At 48.3% G+C, this 22,788-nt stretch overlaps 1 protein-coding gene across 3 annotated transcripts; it reads left to right on the top strand.

The window, feature by feature from the left end:
• Positions 1 to 93: 93 nt before the first annotated feature.
• SFXN2 (sideroflexin 2) lies at positions 94 to 22,160 on the top strand. 3 transcript variants are annotated; one of them, XM_032881252.1, is made up of 12 exons: positions 94 to 165; positions 12,234 to 12,418; positions 12,587 to 12,757; positions 14,444 to 14,542; positions 15,480 to 15,555; positions 15,852 to 15,937; positions 17,234 to 17,294; positions 17,669 to 17,735; positions 18,466 to 18,515; positions 18,852 to 18,901; positions 20,642 to 20,689; positions 21,423 to 22,160. In XM_032881252.1, the coding sequence occupies exons 2-12, from the start codon at positions 12,258 to 12,260 to the stop codon at positions 21,520 to 21,522; spliced, it is 969 nt and encodes a 322-aa protein (XP_032737143.1). In that variant the 5' UTR covers positions 94 to 165; positions 12,234 to 12,257; the 3' UTR covers positions 21,523 to 22,160. The 3 variants fall into 3 exon arrangements, with proteins under 3 accessions (XP_032737143.1, XP_032737148.1, XP_032737142.1); XM_032881257.1 differs by lacking the exon at positions 94 to 165 and adding an exon at positions 10,653 to 10,849; XM_032881251.1 differs by lacking the exons at positions 94 to 165; positions 20,642 to 20,689; positions 21,423 to 22,160 and adding an exon at positions 18,969 to 19,401 and having other exon boundaries at positions 18,852 to 18,926.
• Positions 22,161 to 22,788: the final 628 nt, after the last annotated feature.

The following is a 22,788-nucleotide window of genomic DNA, read 5'->3' as shown; positions in this document are numbered from 1 at the left end:
CGTGGCTGGTGGGCGCCGCCCAGCCTGTGATTGGTTGGGAAGGAGCAGGGCGAGGGCGGGGTGAGGGGCGGTTCCCGGGCGGAGGCCGCGGGTTGGTACTGGCCTGGCTTCCAACGGAGTGTACTTCTTTTGGCAGTTGTCTCAGTGCATTCTTCCCGGGACCAGGTAAGGGGTCTTGGGAGGAGGCCGCCTGCCACACCTTCCTGTAGACCGCACATCCCAGGGAGGAGCTTGGATTTCTGTCCTGACTGCCCAGGCAGGGCTGCTGCGGGGGCTGGGCTTCCACCTGCTGTATCCACGTGGCGCGAATGGTGGCCTGGGGCTGCTCAGTGACCGCTCCCATATGGTCCCGGCGCCATAAGGCCCAGCTGAGGTGTTGGGGGCGTTATGGGCTGTGCATCTATCTCCACATCTGTGTTAGGATGGAGGACTCCCGCAGGTGGGAGGCTGCCTGTGGAGGGCAAGAAGCAGCCTGGGGACTGGCCCTGAACACTGAGGTGAGCAGACAGCAGGGGTGAAAGGCGTTTTGGAATGTCCATGTTTTGCTAAGCAGCGTTGGACCAGATGGTGCGCTGTCTGCAGCCCCGGAGGAGGCAAAACCCGCCCGCTTTTACAAGCAAGCGAGAGCGAAAGGGACTCTGGGTGGGTTGAGAGGCGCTACCTCCCAGCCCTCCCCCACGCTGAGAGCGGGTAGAAGAGTTAATCCCAGTGTGCCAGGTCCTGTTCTAGACTACAGAGACACAGCAAGGGACAAAAATCTGCCCTCATGGAAATTACATAGTTTTTAGTGGAATGCTTTTCACACAAGATTTCATTTCATTCTCACAGCCCTAGGAATTGGTTGTTCTAAGCAATATAGAGTCGGGACTTGAACCTGGTTCTGCCCCTGGAGGAAGTGATTTTAACATTCATGTGTTGTCTAGGTAGGAGGAACAGAACGGCTTATATTTGTGTTGTAAGCTCAACTTTTTAAGAGTTGGGAGAGTGTTGGCACTGATGATAAACCTGTTTGCAGTCATGTGTGCGCCTCTTACCTCCTTCACAGGGTTCTTGTGCCGATAGGTGAATTATTGTATGTCAAGTACATAAAATATTGCCTGGCACATGGAAAATGCTACATAGGATTTAGCTATTACTGCTTCGTCTAGGTTTTGGGGCTTTGCCCCTCTTCCTACCAGCAGGCTTTCCAGTCCACTTAACATCACTGGAACGAAGGTGGATTTTCCCTGAATGGTCCTGAACTATTTATGCATTCAGCTAAAGTGTGTTTTTAAACATCTGCTCGCAGCATACCTTCTTCAGAACCTTGGAGAGAAAACTCAGTACAGAACCTTAAGTAGATGCAAGATGAGTGGCTAATTCAGAGCATGCACTCCTACAATCTACTCGTCTCTAGCCTGTTTATTCTTTTCTGAAAAAGGCAGGGCAGACTTCTCTTTCTGAGTTGTCTGGTGTCTAACATCATGGTTGCCTTGGAGTCAAAGGAGTGTACCTGGGCCTGCCTGTGTAATTATTAGTTTCATTGTCCAACTTTTTCTAGGTGGCTTTGGCACCAACCCTTGCCTATCTCAAGTGGTCTTTGTGTTTGGTCTTCTTGAGTCTGGCTGCCTTGATCTTCCTCTGATTGCAAGTACCAGCGATGATGTTTTGTTTTTCTTCCTACCTGGAGATCCAAACAGGGAAATACTAAGTACTTACCCCTCTTGCAAGAGGATACCCAGAAGGAGTTTGGAAGCCTGTTCTCTGAGCTCTGATACTGTTTGTCAGAGAAAATCAACTCTCTCTCTTTCTTTTTTTAAATAAACTATATCCCCAGCATAAGACTTGAACTCAAACCCCAACATCAAGAGTTGTATTCTCTACCAACTGAGCCAGTCAGGTGCCCCAAAACTCAACTCTGTCTGAGAAGGTTGACTTCAAGAGAGGTAATAGGTTGTTTCTTTTTTTTTTTCTCTTTTCTCCCTCCCTCCCTCCTTTCCTTCCTTTCTTCCTTTCTTCCTTTCTCTGTCTCTCTCTTTCTTTCTTTTGGCCTGTAGTGGATGGAGGACCCATCTAAGTGACCCCAAGCCTTGTGGCCTTGGGAGAGTAGGCCCTAGCTATTGTCAGATTGTTGGATGGATAGACAGGACTGGAGCTGTGGTAAGCGCAGAGTTGTGTGTAATGTTCAGGAAGCTGACTCAATTGATGTGAATCTTTCTAAACATCAGTTTCTTCTTTGGTAAATTGATATCTTGGATCCTCACATCTTTGAGCTGTGATATCCTCCTATCCTATAAGCAAAGAGAACTTTTGGTCAGTCACCTGTTTGATTTCCAGCTCCCCCCTTGTTCCCAGTAGTGGAACCATATTCCTTCAGAACTGAGGCCACCCTGGACATGGTAGTGACCTCTTTAGGGAATACTAGATATGGCTCATGTGGGAAGAGGGAGAATAACTGTTCTAGAGAAAACCTGGAGACCAGATAGGACTCAATATAGGAGGGGTAGACCATTTGCAGCTTCGTGACCCAAAGCCTGCTCTTCGGTAACCAAGACAGATTCTGAGTGACTTGAAAGAGTGACTTCCTTGATGCTCAGGGAGCCCAAGAATAAGATGAAATGCATTTCAGGCAGGCAGTAAGTATTTTTAGAGGGCCTGGGAGAGTTGCAGCATGAATCTTTCGATCTGCCAGGCGAGGCCAGTTTTATACAAATAACTGTACGTAACGAGAAAGTGATGATTACAAAGCCAAGTGTGTTACAAATGAAGATAAGATGCTATGAGGGTATATGATGCAAGGGTTTGAGTTTGCCCAGGAGTCATGGAACTGTGCCCACTAGGGGGCAGCAGATGTGGGGAGAATTTTTTTTTTTTTTTTAAGATTTTATTTATTTATTTGACAGAGATCACAAGTAGGCAGAGAGGCATGTTAGGGTTGCGGGGATGCAGGCTCCTTGCTCAGCAGAGAGCCTGATGTGGGGCTTAATCCCAGGACCCTGAGATCGTGACCTGAGCCGAAGGCAGAGGCTTAACCCACTGAGCCACCCAGGCTCCTGGGAGAAATGTTTTAGACATAGAAATTAGATTTGGGGGGTGGGGCTTTTTTTTTTTTTTTAAAGATTTTATTTATTTATTTAAGAGTGTGCTCGTGCATATGCAAGAGAGAGAGAGAGAGAGAGAGAGAGAAAGAGAAAGAGAAAGAATGAGCAGGGCAGAGGGAGAGGGAGAAGCAGACTCTCTGCCAACAAGGAGCCTGACCTGACGTAGGGCTCCATCCCAGGACCCTGGGATCCTGACCCAAGCTGAAGGCAAATGCTTAACCAACTGAGACACCCAGGTGCCCCTGGCCTTATGTTTTTTGTAAGACAGGAACTGGGCAACTCATATGCTGACCTCGGTAATGAGGGGAAAGTTTCTTGAATAGTTTAGCAAATGATTACCCCTTCATGGTAGAAGTACTTCCTTTATGAAAGGCAGAGGACACTCCAGTGTTGGGTTGAGGGTGGAGAGAGATGTCCAAGGACAGACTGTGTGTGTTAAGAAGGAAGCATAGCATGTTCGGAACACCTGGGTGGCTCAGTCCGTGAAATGTCTGCTTTCAGCTCAGGTCATCATCCCAGGGTTTTAGGATTGAGCCCTGCTTTGGGGCTCCCTGCTCCATGGGGAGTCTGATTCTCCCTATGCACCTCCACCCCCGGCCTGTGTGCATGCGCATTCTCTTTCTCTCTCTCTCTCTCTCTCTCTCAAATAAATAAAATATTTTGCTCTTTGCTGGCTTTCTCCAGCAGAGGGGCTGGAGCCCCACCTTGGGGCTCTGTAATCTAAGGTACTGTGTGATCTGCCGGCCAGGCCGACAACTCCTTTTATTTTAGCCCCATGTAGAGTCAGGGAAGGTAAATTCTTGTCTCTCTCCCATTCCTGGGTTCAGTTGTGACTGCACGAAATAGCTTTGGTCTTTGAACCAGCCTGTAAGAGGCCTAGTCAGCCTGTCCCCAGAGGACAAAGCCCAGAGCTTTCCCTTGGGCTTTGCAGTGGAGTGAGAGAGGCCTAAGTCTAGCAGTGGACACTCGCTTCTGGCTTTTGACTTCTTCAGAGGTTGCCACTCAGTGGTGGCCTTAGGGCCAGGGGAGGGTGCCATGAAGACTCCATGGGGGCCTCCTCTTCTCTCCTGGCTCCTTCCTCCTGGGAAATGACCCAACCTCAGCATGTCACTTGCTGAAGTCTCTCCCACCTTAACAACAAAAAAAAAATCTAAAAATCAACTATCTCTCTCTTTACTGCATTTGTTGGCTCCTGAAGCCTCCTCCATCTCTGGTGGTTCTTTCTCATCTATTTGGGCTTCCTTTTTTGGGGGGCTGGCCTCTTAAATGTCGTGGTTTTCACTATGCCCTCAGCACTTTATTTTTCCCATTCTGTGTGTTCTCACTGGAAAACTTTCTCTGAAATGGCCTTGATGCCGCTGACTTGTTTTAATTCTAACTCAGATCTCTGTACTTTTTTTTTTTTTAAGATTTTTATTTATTTATTTGAGAGAGAGAGTGAAGGCCCGGGGAAAGGCAGAGGGAGAAGCAGACTCCTCGCTGAGCAGGGAGCCTGATGTGGGGCTCAATCCCAGGACCCCGAGATCATGACCTAAGCTGAAGACAGATGCCTAAACACTGAGCCACCCAGGTGTCCCTCTGTACTTTTATTTATTTATTTGTTTAGAAGATTTTATTCATATATTTGACAGAGAGAGAGCGAGAAAGGAGACACAATCAGGGGGAGTGGGAGAGGGAGAAGCAGGCTCTCCACTGAGCAGGGAGCCCAATGTGGGGCTCGATCCCAGGACCCCCGGATCGTGACCCGAGCCTAAGACAGATGCTGAACGACTGAGCCACCCTGGCGCCACTGTACTTTCTTTTAAGCCTAAGTATCCATGTGCTGACAAACCGGACCTCTCACTCAGCATATACTTGAATTCTTGGGCTAGGCACTGGAGTAGCAGTGGGGAGCAAAATGGACACATTCCCTGGGTCCGAGGAGCTTATGACCTAGAGGGGATGGTCAGTGTTCATTAAAATAAAACCACAGAGTGTTAGGACAAACTGTCACAGCTCTGAGGGCTGTGACCCTGAGAGGGCTTAAGCCGAGCACCTGATCTAGTGGTTGGGGAGAGAGAGGGGCCAAGGGTCCTTCAAAGGATTCCTTGAGGAAAGGGTTAGCCACGATCTGAAAGATGAGTGGGTGCTTCCTTGCAAGTAACTCTAGATTGTTCTGGAGAGCATAAGGCTACTTTTTGAGGGATAGGGTGGAACCCCAATGTTATGTGCTAAAACAGATGCTTTTCAGGCTGCTACTTATTCTGAGGCGGCTTTGCTGTGGCTTCCCTTCCAGGTACAGTGGCCTATGGGGCTCTTTGGAGGCAGAAGTCTTGGGTAGAATTCTCCTTTCATTTTACCACTACTTAATATAAAACTTTTTTTTTTTTTTTTTTTTTTTTTTTTTACTAGTCCTGTGGCTTCCATCAGCAATATGTTTCCCTTCTCACATACTCAAATACTGGTTTCGTTTGCTCAATTTTGTGAGTGCTTTAGGATTTTGGTAATGGTATAACTTGAGATGGCTTTAAATCTTACTCCAGCTGTGTCTATGAGCTTGTGATATAATATATATGAAAAATCCTCAGGGCAATATTTTTCAAGGGGAAAAAAATTGGCCTAGTAGTAGGAGATTGAGAGTTAAATTAGAAAATTATTCCTTAAAACATGGCTGGGGCGGGGCGGGATGTGTAGGTGTTAGTGAAGAGGGGGAAGGAACGGTATTCCGGGCAGGGAAGGGCATTTGTAAAGGACCTGAGACAGGTGGCAGCTTATTGCATTTAAGAAAGTTCCATGGTACTTGAAACTCAACACATGGAAAATCCAGCTCCCTGTTTTCCTCCTTAAAGCCTATATTTCTATATTACTTGTCTCTGCACATAATGGCCTCAATCAGAAGCCCCGGGTATTGCTCTAAATTCTTGTGATGTGTCAACTTAGGTAGGCCAAACAACTACCCCATCCTCCTAATTCCCTTCTGGTGTGCTTCCAGTTAGAGTGGGCAAGGACGGCCAGCCATTCATCAAACACAAATTTAGGCGCGGTGATGAAGGGATTTTGCAAATGTAATTAGAGTCCTAATTGGTTAGCTTTGAGTTAATCTAGGGGAGATTATCCTGGGTGGCCTGACTTAATCAGATGGAATCCCCTTAAAAGAGGGCTAGGCATCCCCTGCGGTCACAGACTCAGGCCATGGCTGGGCAGGCATGGCTCTCCTTCCCTCCCCAGGATTGTCCTTTGCTAACTCCCTGTCCCAATGGCTTCAGGCTTGCTTAGCCAGCTCCCACAATTACATAAGTCAGTTTGCTAATTCCTTGTACTAAATCCATTTTTATAAATTTCTAAATATTACGTGAATATATATAAAGGATGTATATATCCTGTTGATTCTGCGTCTGTGCTTGAACGCTGACTTACAGAGTAATCTTCCTATAACTGATCACTTAGTAAATGCCAAGATTCTGCTGCTTTAAAAGTTTCTTTTTGGTCCCCCTTCTCTGTTCCTGGTGAATTGGGGTTCACATGAGCTCCACCTCTTCTTGCCTTGATTACTGAAGTTCCCATCCAGCTGATCTCTCTGCATCCTCTGAGGTCCTACCACACCGAGTTTATTTTCATGTCATTGCCTAGAGTTTTCTTTCTATTTTTTTTTTTTTTAAGATTTTACTTATTTATTTGACAGAGAGAGAGCACAAGCAGGGAGAGCAGCAGGCAGGAGGAGAAGCAGGCTCCTGGCCAAGCAAGGAGCCAGGTGCAGGACTCCATCCTAGGACCCTGGGATTGTGCCCTGAGCCGAAGGCAGATGCTTGACTGACTGAGCCATCCAAGTCTCTAGAGTTTTCTTTCTAAACAACACATCTGATCTTGTCACTCTGCTTAAAATCTTTTAATGGCTTCCTGGAATTCTCAAGCAAAAATTCAAAAGCCTTAGTTTTTTGGTTTTTTTTTTAAGATTTTATTTACTTATTTGACAGAGATCATGAGTAGGCAGAGAGGCAGGCAGAGAGAAAGGGGAGAAAGCAGGCTCCCCGCGGAGCAGAGAGCCTGATGCGGGACTCAATGCCAGGACCCTGAGTTCATGACCTGAGCCAAAGGCAGAGGCTTAACCCACCCAAGTGCTCCTAGCTTTTTTTTTTTTAAATTTTAATTTTTAATTTTTTTTTAAAGATTTATTTATTTATTTGAGAGAGAGGGTGTGTGCATGCGCAGGGGCAGGAAAGGGAGCAGAGGGAGAGGGAGAGAGAGCATCTCAAGCAGACTCCCTGCTGAGTACGGAGTTCCACGTGGGGATCGATCTCACAACCATGATCTGAGCTGAAACCAAGAGTCGGCCACTTAACCTACTAAGCCACCCAGGTGCCTGCTTAAAGATTTTATTTTTAAGTAATCTCTACACCCAACGTGGGTCTTGAACTCATGACCCCAGATCACGTGCTCTCCCAACTGAGCCATCCAGGTGCCCCGAAGCCTCAAAAAGTTTTAGCTTTTTTATGACTGCATTTTCTCTCATCTCTTAGCATATCAGTTTTACTTCCTCTGGAAATTTTTTAGTGGTTTCCTAGAGCTTGTGGTACCCATTTACTAATCCAGGTCCACTTTGAAACACCAAAGCACCTGTCCAGTAGTGCGGGTAACCTACACCAGTATTCCCAGATCCTCCCTCGTAGCTGGTGGAGCACTACTGTCTCTCATATCACTGCCTATAGGCTATAATCATCAAATACATTGTTGCTGCTGTTACTTTGAACAAAAACTCTGTTCAACTGGTAACAATTGGAATAAGAAAAATATTTTATTTTACCTTCATTTATTCCTTCTGACACTCTTTCTTTATGTAGGTTTGACTTCATGACCTCTTATCTCTCTCTGAAGAGCTCTAACATCTTGCAAGTCAGCTCTGTTGGTGATAAATTCCCTCAGTTTTGTCTGGGAAAGCCTGTATTTCTCCTTCACTGTAGGGATAATTTAGCTGGTGTAGAAGCCTAGGTATGTGTTGCTTTTATCTTTCAATGCTTGAAATATTTCACTCTATGTTCTTCTTGCTTGTGTGGTGTCTGAGGAGAAAGCCAATGAAGTTCCTATCTTTGTTCCTCTATAGGTAAGATGTTTTCTTTTCCCTCCCTCAGATTTCTTCCTTGATTTTCTCTTCTTTTTTTTAAAGGTTTTATGTATTTATTTGAGAGAGAGAGAGCAAGCAAGGGGAGGGGCATAGGGAAAGGGAGAAGAAGGCTCCCCTGCCTAGTAGGGAGCTGGACTCCCATGACTCTGGTGGGATCATGACCGAAGGCAGATGCTTAACCGACTGAGCCACCAGGTGCCCTGAGTCTGGTTTTTTGTTATCTTTTTTTCTTTGTTCGTTTGTTTTGTTTATTAAATACCACATATGAGTGGACGCATCTGGTATTTGTCTTTCTCTGTCTTTCTCTGTCTTGGTTCACTTAGCATTATACTCTCTAGATCTGTGTTGTGGCAAATGGCAAGATCTCATTGTACATATATGCCACATCCTTCATATCCATTCCCCTATCCATGGACACTTGTGCTCCTTCCATATTTTGGCTACTATAAATAATGCTGCAGTAAACATAGGGGTGCATCTATCTTCTTGAAGTAGTGTTTTCATATTATTTGGGTAAATACCCAGTAGTGGAACTACTGGATCATATGGTAATTCTATTTTTAATTTTTTGAGAAACCTCCATACTCTTTTCCACAGTAACTATACCAGTTTGCATTCACATCCAGGTGTAGATTTTTTAGTAGTTATCCTTGGTGTTCTCTGAGCCTTCTGGGCTTGTGGTTTGGCGTCTGTCATTAGTTTATAAAATTCTCAGTCATTATTGCTTTAAGTATTTCTTCTCTTCCCTTCCCTCTTCTTCTTCTGGCATTCCCATTACATGCATGTTACACCTTATGGCATTGCCCCAAGGCTCTTGGATTTTCTATTCTGTTTTCTTTTCTTTTCTTTTTTTTTTTTCTTTCTTTTTTTTTTTTTTCTTTCGTTTTTTCTTTACTTTTCAGTCTGGGAATTTTTTGCTGACACACATTCAAGCTCATAGAATTTTTTTTTTCTTTTTAAATATTTTATTTATTTATTCACAAGTAGGCAGAGAGGCAGGCACTGAGAGAGTGGGAAGCAGGCTCCCTGCTGAACAGAGAGCCCGATGTGGGGCTCCATCCCAGGACCCTGAGATCATGACCTGAGCCAAAGGCAGAGGCTTAACCCACTGAGCCACCCAGGCTCCCTGGTCATAGAATTTTTTCCTTGGCCATGTCCAGTCTACTGATGAGCCCATCAAAGGCATTCTTCATTTCTGTTACAGAAATTGTTTTAAAGACTTGTTTTATTTGAAAGAGAGAGAGAGAGAATGAGCACGAGCAAGAGGAGGGGCAGAGGGAGAGGCCCAAGCAGATTCCCCGCCAAGCGTAGAGCCCAACGTGGAGCTTGATCCCAAGGACCTGAGATCGTTACCCGAGCCAAAGTCAGATACTTAACTGACAGAGCCACACAGCTGCCCCCAGAACCTTTTTTTTTTTTTTTAAATTTCCAGCATTTCCTTTTGATTCTTTCTTAGAGATTCCATGTCTCTGCTTACATTATTCATTTCTTCTTCCATGTTGTCCACTTTCCCACTGGAGTCCTTAGCCAATCGATCATAGTTCTGGTAATTCCAACATCTCTGCTGTCTGGTTCTGACACTTGCTCTCTCTTCAGACTATGTTTTTGCCATTTAGTATGCCTTGTAATCTTTTGTCGGGAGCCAGATGTCTGTGCCATTTTACCTTTGTCTGGTGAGATGTTGGGTTGTATTTACTGTTTCCTGAAGTTGTAGGTATCAGAGGTTAACATTTTCATTGGTGTCCTTGTTTTTGTCTCTCCTGTTGTCTTTGGGTTTCTAGAGACTTCTTAAATAAAGTCTGAAACTTCCAATTCTTTCTGTGGTTGTTCGGTTCTCCCTGTTACCACATAGGAGCATTGTACCACCTGCAGTGGTCAAGTGCAAGGGAAGAGAGAGTGTTCTATAGTCCCGTGATTAGTTCTTGGCCTTGCAGTGAGCCTGTGCCCCTGGACCTTCAAGAGTGCTCCTTAGGCTCTTCTCGCCCCCTTTAAATGAGATAGGAAGGTTAAAAAGGGCTGGAGTTGGGTATTTACCTTTTGCCAAGTTGGTTAGGTTCTAGGAAAACCCAAAATGGTTAGGCTCTGGTAAAACAGGCTCTTTTGAGGACATGCTTTATTAGGAAGAACACCTCTGGGTATACTTCAGAATGACTACTTTTCCCATCTCTGTATCAGAAGTACGAGGGGGTTTTTCTCTGGTCTTCACCTTGAGAGCCTGGTAGACGCTTGAAGGTGAATTCAAAAGTGGGCCCCACACTCAAGGTTAAATTCCCTTGGAATTTTGAATTTGCAAGCTTGTTCACACTGAGCTTCCAGCAATTGGTCAATTATAGTTTAAGTTTTCCAGTGGTACTTGCCCAGCAGAGGCTTCTGTTCCCAGTAAGCTGTGGTTCTCTGTGCTTGCCTATTTCTCCAGGCTTGGGGGCAGTGGTTTGCCCTGGGACCTCAGTTCACTGAGGCATCTAAGAAGAGTTGTTGATGTTTTGTTTTCTTTCAGCTTTTTTTCTTGTTGCAAGGACAGGAGCGACAGTTTCCAAGCTCCTTACATGTCAGGCCTGCCTTAATTTTTCAAGACATGGATTCCAGAACCCAGTTAGAGACGAGAATTCTAAAGTAAATCAAGTGGAATTAAAATCCTGGCTTTGTCACTGGCTAATACTTATATGACTTGGTAAAGTTACTTACCTGTGCCTTGGTTTTCTCATCCATAAAATGGGGTTAGATTAAAGGGTATTTATTTTATAGCATTGCTGTGAAGATGAAGTCAGAAAAATGCACGTTGAACCCCAAGCAAAATGTCTAGCATAGAGTCGCAGCTCAGTAAGCGTTAGCTGTGATCACATTATCTGGTCCCCACGCGTCCTGTGTGCGGTCACTGCTGGCTTCTTTTTTTTTTGCCTGGGACACCTCTCCTCTATCTATCTGATTCTACCCGTCCTTCAAAACATTGTTTATTTCTTCTGTTCACAAAGCATGTTCAGGACCCCTTATCCCTTTCAGATAAGGGGACTATATAATTTATCATCCAAGTCTGGGACACTTAAAAACATTTTTTTTAAAAGATTTTATTTATCCATTTGAGAGAGAGACAGTGAGCGAGAGCATGAGAGGGGTGAAGGTCACAGGGAGAAGCATACTCCCCATGGAGTTGGGAGCCCGACGTGGGACTTGATCCTGGGACTCCAGGATCATGACCTGAGCCAAAGGCAGTTGCTTAACTAACTGAGCCACCCAGGTGCCCCTAGTCTGGGAGACTTTTGATAGTGGAAGGGGGCCCTATTAATAATTACTCCAGGACAGCAGTCCCTGGAAAACTGGGAGATCTGGTCATCTCCCTTTTAGATGCCTCTTCTCTGGTTTTCCTTTGCCCCCAGTGTCTGCTCACATCATTGTTCACACTGCTGTCCTTGTGCTCTCCTTGTCTTTTACCCTCCATCCTGTAAGTCCTTGAGGGCAGGCATGGTGCCTCACTCGCAGCCATGGCATGGGATCTCTCACAGGGTTGTGCGCACCGTGCACACGCACACGTGCGCTGAAATGATGAGAGTGATCGTGCCATGTTCATTTCTACCTTTCTCTGTAATTGTTTCTACCTTGAATGTGATCCATGCCTTCTGCGTCCTTCAGATAAATCTGTTTTCTACAGCTCATATTCTGTCTCTTCTGGGAAGCCCCCTTTCCTTACGGCGCCCCACCATCTCTGCTTTCTCTCATCTCCTGTACTTACTGTTGCTGCGTATATTATCTTCTGTTCCCGGGGCGGGCTCTTCTGCAGTTACACTCAGCTCCCCAAGGACAGGCACCGTGTTGTCCCTGTTTCCAGGGTCTTCCCCAGCATGATCAAGCACAGGGCTGGCTGCCCCCAGCTCCTCAGGAAACCCGTGTTGGTCTCTGGTTGTTCAGTTTGGTGCCCATTCACCGGGACCTTCTCGAGCCTGGTCAAATGCTGCTAGTCGCTGGTGAAAGCAGGCCTTCTGTAACTGAGAGAGGAGCTCAGGGACTCGGGGGCAGACTTTGGTTTGGGGGGCAATCCTCATTTTCCCTCTGTTCTTAAGTCCACAGTTTTGTGTGTGAGTGAGATGGAGGCTGATCTGTCTGGCTTTAACATTGATGAACCCCGTTGGGACCAATGCACTTTCCTGGGACGGGTAAAACACTTCTTCAATATCACAGACCCACGCACTGTCCTGGTACCAGAGCGGGAGTTGGACTGGGCCAAGGTGATGGTGGAGAAGAGCAGGTGAGCAGTGAGCGGAAGGGACTTGAGGCCCTGGAGCCGCACGGTGGATCCCCTGGGGAGGAGGTGGAAGCCGAATATGGGGGAATGGACAGAGCTCTCAGGCAGGAGGCGGCAGAGTGACTTGGGGCAAGGGGTCTGGGCTGTAACTCTGTTGTCCTTGGGGGGCAGAATGGGGGTCGTGCCCCCAGGCACTCAAGTGGAGCAGCTGCTGTACGCCAAGAAGCTGTACGACTCAGCCTTCCACCCTGACACCGGGGAGAAGATGAACGTCATTGGCCGGATGTCCTTCCAGGTCCCCGGAGGCATGATTATCACGGGCTTCATGCTTCAGTTCTACAGGTACAGAGAGCCTGGGAGTAACGCAGTGGGCAGTGTGGCCACTTGGGTCTGCCAGGCAGGGAGCCCTGTGGTGATGATAGTGATAGCCATCTCTATTGACCCCTTACCTAATACCAGGCACTGTGCTAAATTCTTTCCATGGATTACCTCATTTAATCTTCTCATCAGCCCCACAGAGAAGTACTACTGTCCTCTCAACTTTATAAGTGAAGAACTGAGGGTCTAGAGAGGTTATGTAACCTGTCCAAGTTCACACTTGGGACACAGCCGGGAAAGATGGGTGCCTGGATGTTAGCCGAGGCAGTTGTCTCCAGAACTCTCAATAAATAAGCCATCCTAATTCCCTCTTTAGAAAGTACTTATTTAATAATGAAATTTTAATGTATTTTTATTTATTTTTATTTTTAAAAAGATTTTGTTCATTCGTTTGACAGACAGAGATTACAAGTAGGCAGAGAGGCAGGCAGAGAGGAAGAAGCAGGCTCCCCGATGAGCAGAGAGCCTGATGTGGGGCTCGATCCCAGGACCCTGAGATCATGACATGAGCCAAAGGCAGAGGCTTTAACCCACTTGAGCCACCCAGGTGCCCCTGTATTTTTATTTTTAAATCTATTTATTTTATTTATTTTTTGCAGAGAGAGAGAAAGTACATGAGTGGGTCAGGGGGCCATGGTAGTGGGGAGGGACAGAGGGAAAGCCCAAGCAGGCTGCACACCCAGTGCAGAGCCCGATTTGGGGGCTCTATCTCATGACCCTGAGATAATGACCCGAGCCAAAATCAAGAGTCAGACACTTAACTGTCTGAGCTGGTCAGGTGCCTCTAATGTTTTGTTGTTGTTGTTGTTTTTTCAAGATTTATCTATTTGACAGAGAGAGACACAGTGAGAGAGGGAACACTGGCAGGGGGAGTAGGAGAGGGAGAGGGAGAAGCAGGCTTCCTGCTGAGCAGGGAGCCTGATGTGGGGCTCGATCTCAAGGACTCCAGGATCATGACCTGAGCCAAAGGCAGACGCTTAATGACTGAGCCACCCAGGCGCCCCTCTAATGTATTTTTATAATGTAATGTCTTAGTAAAAAATACAGGAAGATGACACCGCCCCCCCCCCGCACCGCCGCTACCCGTAAAATAGGAAGACCCTTTCAGCCCAGCGGGGAGAGAATAAACTTTCTCTTCAGCTGTTGGAAATTTTACTCCTCCCTCTTCCTCTCCTCCCTCTGCTCCCCTCCCCCATGCATCCATTTGTCTGTTAGTGAGCCAGGCCTTGGGCCAGGTGTGGGGAATATTAAGACTCAGCCCCTCCCCTCAAGGAACTTTCAGTTTTGTTCAGCAGACCAACAAGTAAACAATTATAGTCCAGCTTGCTAAGTGGTAGGTCGGAGGGAGAGTATGGGGTTGTGAGAGAAGGGAGCATAGAATGACTCATGTTCCAGGAAGGGCAGGGGAAGGGTCAGGAAGGTTCCCGAAGAAGCAGTGACCTCTCAACAGAGCAGGATTTAGCCATGGATGGAAGGGGTGTGTGTGTGTAGACATTCCAGGCAGAGGGACCAACCTGTGCAAAGTCCCTGATGCATGAAACAGCATGGGAACAATTTGGGACACAGCAGGTCGTCTGGTTTGACTGGTGTGCCCCAAGCCCTCCCTTCCATTGGATTCTTCTTTACCTCTCTGGGCCTCCCTTACGGTAGGACGATGCCGGCGGTGATCTTCTGGCAATGGGTGAACCAGTCCTTCAATGCCTTAGTCAACTATACCAACAGGAATGCAGCTTCCCCCACATCCCTCAGGTAGGAGACTTGAACCCCAGGCTGTCCATGTTGGTCTGGAGCAGATGGCTGTCCTCTTGTCTTCAGGAAAACAGCCCTTCTAAAGGGTTCTTGGGCTGTCTTCTCTGGATGAGACTTGTACAGGGCTGGTGACCAAGTTCCCCTTTTTAGGGTTTGCAAGTATTTTCTGAGGCTGACTAGGAGAGTATCTTCCTAGACCAATTCAAAGTTTATTCCTTCATTCATTCTCAAATAGTTTTTTTTTTTTTAATATTTTATTTATTTATTTATTTATTTGAGAGAGAAAGAACATGAGCAGAGTGGCGAGCAGAGGGAGAGGGAGAAGCAGGCCCCCTGCTGAGCAGAGAGCCCGATTCAGGACTCAGTCCCAGGGCCCTGAGATCATGACCTGAGCCAAAGGCAGATGCTTCACCCACTGAGCCACCTGGATACCCCCCTCATCTATTTCTTGAGTAGCTTTTAAGTGCCAGGCATGGTTCCAGGGTCCTTGTTCTTGTGGAATTTAGGGTCTTTTAAGCAAACAAGCACAGCAATTTTAGGTTGTGACGGCTGCCCTTAAGGAAACAAACAGGTGACAAGATAGCAAACAGCAGAGGGGCATCTGTGTGGATGGGCTCGTTGCGGAAGTCTTTTCTGTGGAGCCCATATTTCGGCTGACTTCTGAAGGATAAGGATTTAGCCTACGGAAGAATTCCCCAGATAGGGAGCAGCAGCAGGTGAAGGTTCTGAAGCAGAAAAGAGTTTGGGTGTTAAAAGTACTGAAAGGAGGCCGAGGGGACTGGAACACTGCGTGTGCGTTGAGGATGGGGAAGTTCACAGGATGAGACAGGTCAAGTTTCAGGCAAGAAGCCTCATTTCCAGAATTTCTCAGTCAACTCAATAACTTGCCCTCAGCCGGCAGGGCTCCCCACTCTCAAGCCTGTCTCTCCTCCACTAGGCAGATGGCCCTTTCCTACATCACAGCCACAACCACCGCGGTGGCCACTGCTGTGGGCATGAACATGTTGACCAAGGTACTGTCTGGGGCTGCTGGGGGCATGGTGGCCACTAGGGGGCAGCAAAGCCCTAGGAAAACATCCCCTAGGCCTGGCGCTGTTGTCCTTGTCTGGGTGAGTCCGGTATGGCCAGAGCCCAGCCAAGTAGGGGGCAATGTAGCAGAGGTATCCCCAGGTTAGTTTTTCTCGGGTCTTTGAGGGAACGTGGGTTCCTAGACCAAGCGTCTGGATCAATGTGGCAGTATTTTGTAGTCCTTAAGCCCCCTCCCCTCCCATCTTCCGGTGTGAGCCCTGTTGTTCCCTTCCCCCAACAGAGAGCTCCACCCCTGGTGGGCCGCTGGGTGCCCTTTGCCGCTGTGGCTGCTGCTAACTGTGTCAACATCCCAATGATGCGACAGCAGTGAGTATGGGGATCCCATTTCTTCCCTACAAACCACAGGGTAGCGGGGCAAGGGCAGGAAACCAAGGCAGTGGGTGGCTTTGGGGGACCGAGGTGGGTGTGGGGAGGGCTTGCTGGCCTATACCTCTGAAGGGTCCCAAAGGACAGGCTGCTCCGAGGGTGATGGCTGTGGGAGTGGCAGCTGACTTAAGTTTAATCTGTGATGAGTGCTGTGGGAGTCATTGTTTGGATGGTGTGGGATGGCGGGGAGTAGGGTAGACCTGTGGGGGCTCATCGAGATCATGTCCTTTCAACTGCAACTGGCTTTCAGTTGTGAACTCTCCCTACTTCCAAAGCCCTGGGGCTGGCTTACAGAATGCAATGTAGCAGAGTGAGGTGTCCAAAGATAGAACAGAGCCAAGAAGCTTTGAAAGAAGCCAGAAGAGTAGATAGATGTTTTCCAGCCACCGGGCTCTAAGCTTCGCAGCAGGAAAGGTAAAAGGAGAAACCTGTGTGTCTTGCAATGCTTGTTTTTTTGGCGAGAGAAAGCATGGCTATTCCTCTATTGTCTGACCTAATGATGTAGTATACTCAGGCTCTCCCTGATAGCACCTGGGAGGTATCATGTGCCGCCTAAGTGTACGCTGTTAATGCTCTGGTCATCGTCATCACCGTCATCACCGTCATCACCATCACCGATATATACAAGCCACTTTTTCTTGGAACTGCCAGCAAATGGGCACTGTCACAACAGCTGTTGCAGAAAGAGCACAATCCCAGAATAGTCAGGTGTACACGTTCCTCTCCTCTTTCTCTCCCACCCAGGGGCTCCTTCCCAACAAACAAAGGAGCCCCAGCCACCTGCCTGGTCTGGGGATGAGTGCTGTCAGGAGCTGGCCTGAGAATAAGTCAGTACAGCTAGTGTTTGTAGAGCAGTCACTCTGTCAGGTGCTGGACTAAGCTCTCTGCAGGCGTCATCCCCTTTAATCCTCACCAGCCCTCTGCAGTGGGTGCCACGATTAGCCCCATTTTTCGGATGAGGTTAACTGAGTCCTCAGAAGGATCAGGAAACTTTTGCTCAAGTTCGGAAACTTACTCTGCTGTTTCAGGATTTGACCTAGGCTGTCTGAGCCCAGGCCTACCTCTCTTAGCTTCTGAGATACCACTCTGGAATGCATAAGGAAGATCAAAGGACCAGGCTGCCGGGGCTGGCTTCCCAGAGCTTGAGTGCACTGGCCTTGGTCCCCTGCTGTGTCCCACTGCTGGCAGGCCTCCAGCACCCTTTTCCCACGTCCAGCAACTCCTGTCTGTGTTTAGGGAACTCATCCAGGGGATCTGCGTGAAGGACAGGAATCAGAATGAGATCGGTCATTCCCGGGTGAGCAGAGGCATCCCTTTGGGGTGGGAGGAGGGAATTCTGTCTTCTACCCTGTCCTGTTCTTAGTAGTCAGAGCAGGCCCGGGTTCTGTTACAGGATCTCCCTGATTCCATTCTCATTCTCCTCGATTTCCTTATATTTCTTGTTCAGAACAGGCTTGTCATGTCTTTTCTCCATCATTTCTGGTCCTGAAGCCGTAAAGGTCTAGCTAGGTGAGAGAGGGTTGGGTGAGGACCCAGTCCCTGGTGGGTCCATCCCTTCCCCTTTATCATCTCAGACTTGACCCTGACCCTGAGCCTTGACCTCACCCTCTGGTACAGCCCATGGCTACTGGATAAGGTCATTCCTGACAACTTACTCTTTTCTGCCCTCAGAGAGCTGCGGCCATAGGCATCACCCAAGTGGTTGTTTCTCGGATCACCATGGCAGCCCCTGGCATGAGTAAGATAGAGAAGCCCTACCCTCCTGGGGGGACCCTGGAACACGTGATGGAGGCCTCAGCCACACTTAGCTTTTGTGGGCGGTGGGGCCCCAGCCTCTACAGTCGTGCTTCTCAAACTGGCTTTTCCCACTGTAATACAAAAATGATAATTCCATGATGTGATAGAGATTATAGCTAATGCTACAGGGGTAGTGCTATTACAATATATAAATGTACCAAATCCACACGTTACACATCTTACATCTACGTAGTGCTGAATGCCGAAACCCATGAGAGAACATCAGTTCTAGTTCTAGGAACATCAGTTAATCAGAGATCTGGCGAAGAAAGTTCTTTTCATTAAGTCCCTTCAATGTGCTGGACACAGTGCGGGGTGCCAGGGAGACAGTGGTAAAGAAATCCTCTGCCGTAGTTTTGCTCCTAGCAGGGGTATGTTACAGAGCGGGATACGAGATTTGTTTGCATAAGCCTTAAAAGATTTGAATTTGAGAAGGATGCTTTGGGCCTGCGGCTCGTGTCCTATTATAGGTGTGCAGGTGGAAAAGTCTGGAAAGCACCCTTCTGCTGGCACTTGGGGGTCAGTCTGGGGGTGGCCATGTCTACACAGTCTTCCATTCCAAAAGTATGTTCTGGAACTTCAGGGGAGGTGGGTCACTGGTCTGATTTTGGAGAGGGGTCTTGGGAAGAGTCTGACAGCCCTTCTCCTGGCTTCTCCCTGGTCTCTTGCAGTCTTGCTGCCAGTCATCATGGAAAGGCTGGAAAAGCTGCATTTCATGAAGGTGAGTGGGGTCCTCTTTTGCATCTGCCTTGCCTGGAGCCCCCCAGCCATACCTACACTTCAGAGCTTCTGATCCTTGTCCTTTCCTCTAGCTACAGGCCTTCATCTTGCTCAAATAGGGCCAGTGCTGGTCCCCACCAGCTGCCTGCTTTAGAGGTCATGGCCGCTTGTGTGGGGCCTTGTCTGCAGAGAGGAAGAAGAGCCCTCTTCTCCTCTCCTTCACGGCTAGGAGTTTTGTGCCCGTGGGTTTCTAGCTGGCCGATCAGAGGTAGGGCAGGCATGGGGTTCGCGTTAAGATCTCTAAGTCTCATGTTGTCTTTCCTTCGATTTTGTGCAGAAAGTCAAGTTCCTGCACGCCCCATTGCAAGTTTTGCTGTCTGGCTGCTTGTGAGTAGCGTGTTTTCTGGGTTTGGTTCTGTGACAGCTGGGGCACAGTAGCGTGTTTTCTGGGTTGGGTTCTGTGACAGCTGGGGCACCTGAGACCTGTCTTCTTGTGTTGCCTATGTTGGGGAACATGTACTTTTTTCTGTCACTTCCATAGTGCCTGAGCTCGGAACACCCAAGGGCCATCCGGGGAGTTCTTGCCCCATCTTTGTTGAGGGCATCAGGCTGGCTAGGCGCTCTGCCCAGAGCCACGTGGAGAGCAGAGTGCTTGGGTACCCTCTTGTCCCGGTGTGGCCTCTGATCTTCAGACCGGAGAAGAGGTGAAAACCACAATACAGCCCCACCATAAAAATTCTAGGGGCACCCGGCTGCCTCAGTCAGGAGGGCCTGTGACTCTTGATCTCAGGGTTGTGAGTTTGAGCCCTGCATTGGGTGTAGAGATTACTTAAAAATAAAGAATTAAAAAAAATAGCAATAAAGAAAGACATGATAACTGTGACAGTGACAGACATGTTAGCCAATGGCCTGATAGTCACATTACAGCATATCAATGTATCAGATCAGCGGGCCAGGCACCTTGCCTGCCCATAATGCCGTCCGGCCATGATGTCTCAATATAAATTAAGTAAATAAATAAATACGCTCAGACATACAAAAAGAGGGGGCCGCTGGGGCTGTCAAGTGTCCCAACCTCGCACAAAAGGAAAACACCATAAGTCATGGCAGCATGCTCCAGCCAGCGACTGGCCACATCCTAGCATCAGGCACACTTTATGAGGCCATGGGGCTAATTAATGACAACAGTACCCACCAACACGTGTGGAGTGTGTCCTGTGTGTCCCCACTGTGCTCATGCTCCATGCCTATCATTTCACTTAAGACCCTCAGCCCTGGAGGTCTAGGTCCTGTCATCATCTCCTTTTACAAATGAAGAACTCCGGGCTCTGTAGCTCATAATTGCTGGAGTTCGGGTCAAGTCCCCGGCAATCTCCCGCACCACACTACCTTCTGCCAGCTGAAGTGAGTGGAACCACTGCATGAGTGGTTCCCCCGTGCTGAGCACCATCCCCAGGTCATTTCCTCTGAGCTTGGCGACAGCCCTGCAGAGTAGACCTTCCTCTGCTGGCTCAGGGCTCACTCGCCCGGGATTGCAGAGCAAGCGAGTAGCCAAGCTGGGATCCGAACCCTGGTCGGTCAGAGTCCCACGTGCTGTAAGACAGTGCCCCAGCCCTGAAGCACCCTGAAGCACCCCCAGCCCTGAAGCACCCTGAAGGACCTTAGAAATCCTCTCCAGCCCTTCCTCAGGCCTCCTGCATCAGTGTTGCTTTTTAATAAGCCCCCCCGAGTTGCTCGTGTTTGCAGTGAGGTTGGAGAAACTGCTGTGTTCTGTTGTCTACCAACCTAGGGCTTCTGGCCGCGGGCACCAGCCCTTGGCTTTCATACCCTTCCTCCTCAGTGCTTGTGGCCTTCAGGGCCGCTGCTTGCACTGCCAGTGCCTTTGTAACCTTCACCTGCTTGAAGGACAGGTGGATGGGGGTGAGGGAGGGGAGGTGGAGGGGGGCCAATTTCATGCCATGCTGGAATGAGTATCCTGCCCTGGAGACCAGGAGGAGAGTTGCAGGGAGGGGAGCCAGGGGGCAGTGGGGAAGGCATCTAGCTCCCCGCTTCTTCGTGGGACTCAGAGACGGGGTATGAACAGGCCTGTGGGGAGATGCCCCTCACATTTTTTCTCCTTCCTTCCAGCCTCATCTTCATGGTGCCAGTGGCTTGTGGGCTCTTCCCACAGAAATGGTAAGAGTCCTCAGTTCCTCACTTTACCGAATGCCCTGTCCCTGCTCTTCCTGACCTGCCTGCTACAGGAGACAAAGAGGGGCAGGAAGGGCAGCAGTTGTCCAAGGCGAAGTGACTATCAGCTTAAACTCTGAGCCTCTTAACCCTGGGGGATGGTAAACCAGAACAGAACTCTAAGGGGCAGAGGGATGAGTTGCTCCCTCACAGTGGAATGAGGGCCGCCCTGGAGAGAAGTGGGGGAGCAAGAAGAGACTTTCTGTCCCAGTTGATTAGGTACTCATTCTGGCTTGTGTTTGCCTGGGGATGGATGACTTGGACCGCTCTACTTCCCTCGCCCGGGCAGGGAAGGGGTGTGCGAAGCAATGGTGGAAAAGGGAGACAAAGCATCAGACTGGGGGAGGGGAGAGGACGAGCTCCAGGAGACTAGGTGTAGCTTGGATGTACACTGAGAAGAGGCCAGGTTCCCCTGCTTTCATCTTCATGTTTCAGTGTCATCTGCAGACATCTCCTGTGTTCCAAGCACTGTGGCTTACAATCCTACAGAGAAGATGGAAACTTAGCACCAGGGAGAATGAAGTCAGGCCTGAGTAGAAGTAAAAACAACACATTATGTTGTACAGAAGCCCTTTCTGGTGGAAAAATCAGAAAGTGCTTCTTGGAGGTGGCATTTGAGTTGGATTTTATCTGACAGTAATTTGCTGCTTGTCATAATCCCCTTCTTTTCTCTTCTCAGTGAATTGTCAGTTTCTTATCTGGAACCAGAACTCCAAGACACCATCAAGGCCAAGTATGGAGAACTTGTGCCCTATGTCTACTTCAATAAGGGGCTCTAAATGCCCCATCCCAGCAAGGATCAGTCTGTACTGATATTCACCAGTCCTTCCTTAACTGCCTTGTACACCTGTGCCCTCATTGCTCTGCCAACAAGGCCTAAAGGTCAGGGTGGATTTGGGGGTGGGGTGGGGAGCCTCCTGTTTTCACCCAGGCACCTGGGTTATTGGACTCCAGGGGATAAAAGTGAACAAGGGGAGCAAAGACCAAGTCTTCTCTCTGCTACTCCCTACCCCCAACTACCATCCTCTGAAGACCAGGAGCTGAGATTCCCTGAGGGAGAAGTTGCTGGAACCTGGTGGAGATACTCAAGCAAACCATTTGGAAAAATTTGGGGGTTGGGGAGAAACCATTAGGAAACCTTTGGGATTCTAGTTCCAGCCAGGACTGGGGAAGAGCCCCTGGGACAAAGGGAAGCTCCCACCCCTGTTTCTTCTTCCCTTCCTCCTCATCTTGTCTCACGCTATGGAAACTTTTGCCCCTGCAGTTCTAGCCAACTGAGAAAGGGGGAGGGAAGAAGTCTGTTGTCACCTTGGGACTCTTCTTCATTCTTCCCCATTCTCCTCCCCAGTGCCCTCTTGTCAGAAAGTGTCTTTGGGAATGCTGCTAAACTTGGGTTGACCAAGCACCCAGGAGTTCTTAGTGCTAAAAAGCCACTGCACGAGGCAACAAAGTGACACTGATTTTGTTCTCCTGTGCTAAAATCATGTCTGGTTTTATATCTGTTTAAAAGATAAATCCTAACTGTGTGTAAAAACTATGTATGTAGGTATTAATAACACATTTTAATGGGTATATTTCCCCAGCTGCCTCCCTTCCTCAGCCCATTGGGTTAAACACCAAAGACTGGTGTGTACTGAATAGGAAAGGGGCGTTTTATCTGGACACCTCTGAGAACTAATCAGCCAGGATCAAAGAGCCTTAAAGGACACATAGCAAAGTGTAGCCACTTGCCCTTCCCATCTGGGCTGCTCTAGGTGATTTTTCAGGCTCGGGTGTGGTGGTCATGGGAGACCACTGTGGCTTACCTGCGATCAATGTCTGTATCGAGTTCTGTCTGGTAGAATTTATGACTATTCAAATGATATCACTGTGAATCAAATAAATTTCTTGAAAGAGCACAGTGAACTGTCTGCAGACTGAGTTAATAAAGCCTGGATGAAAAGCAGGATCTGGTCTTGCTTTGGCCTTGGGATGGAAGAGGTTACCGCAACGGTAAGGGGAACCTGTCTGAGGCCTGGAGGCCATTGTCGATTTCCCTTACTACA

The sequence above is a fragment of the Lontra canadensis genome, unplaced genomic scaffold (assembly GCF_010015895.1).
Source record: "Lontra canadensis isolate GAN:19392208 unplaced genomic scaffold, GSC_riverotter_1.0 scaffold3, whole genome shotgun sequence".
Taxonomy (NCBI): domain Eukaryota; kingdom Metazoa; phylum Chordata; class Mammalia; order Carnivora; family Mustelidae; genus Lontra; species Lontra canadensis.
This window is presented reverse-complemented; position numbering and strand designations above follow the sequence as displayed.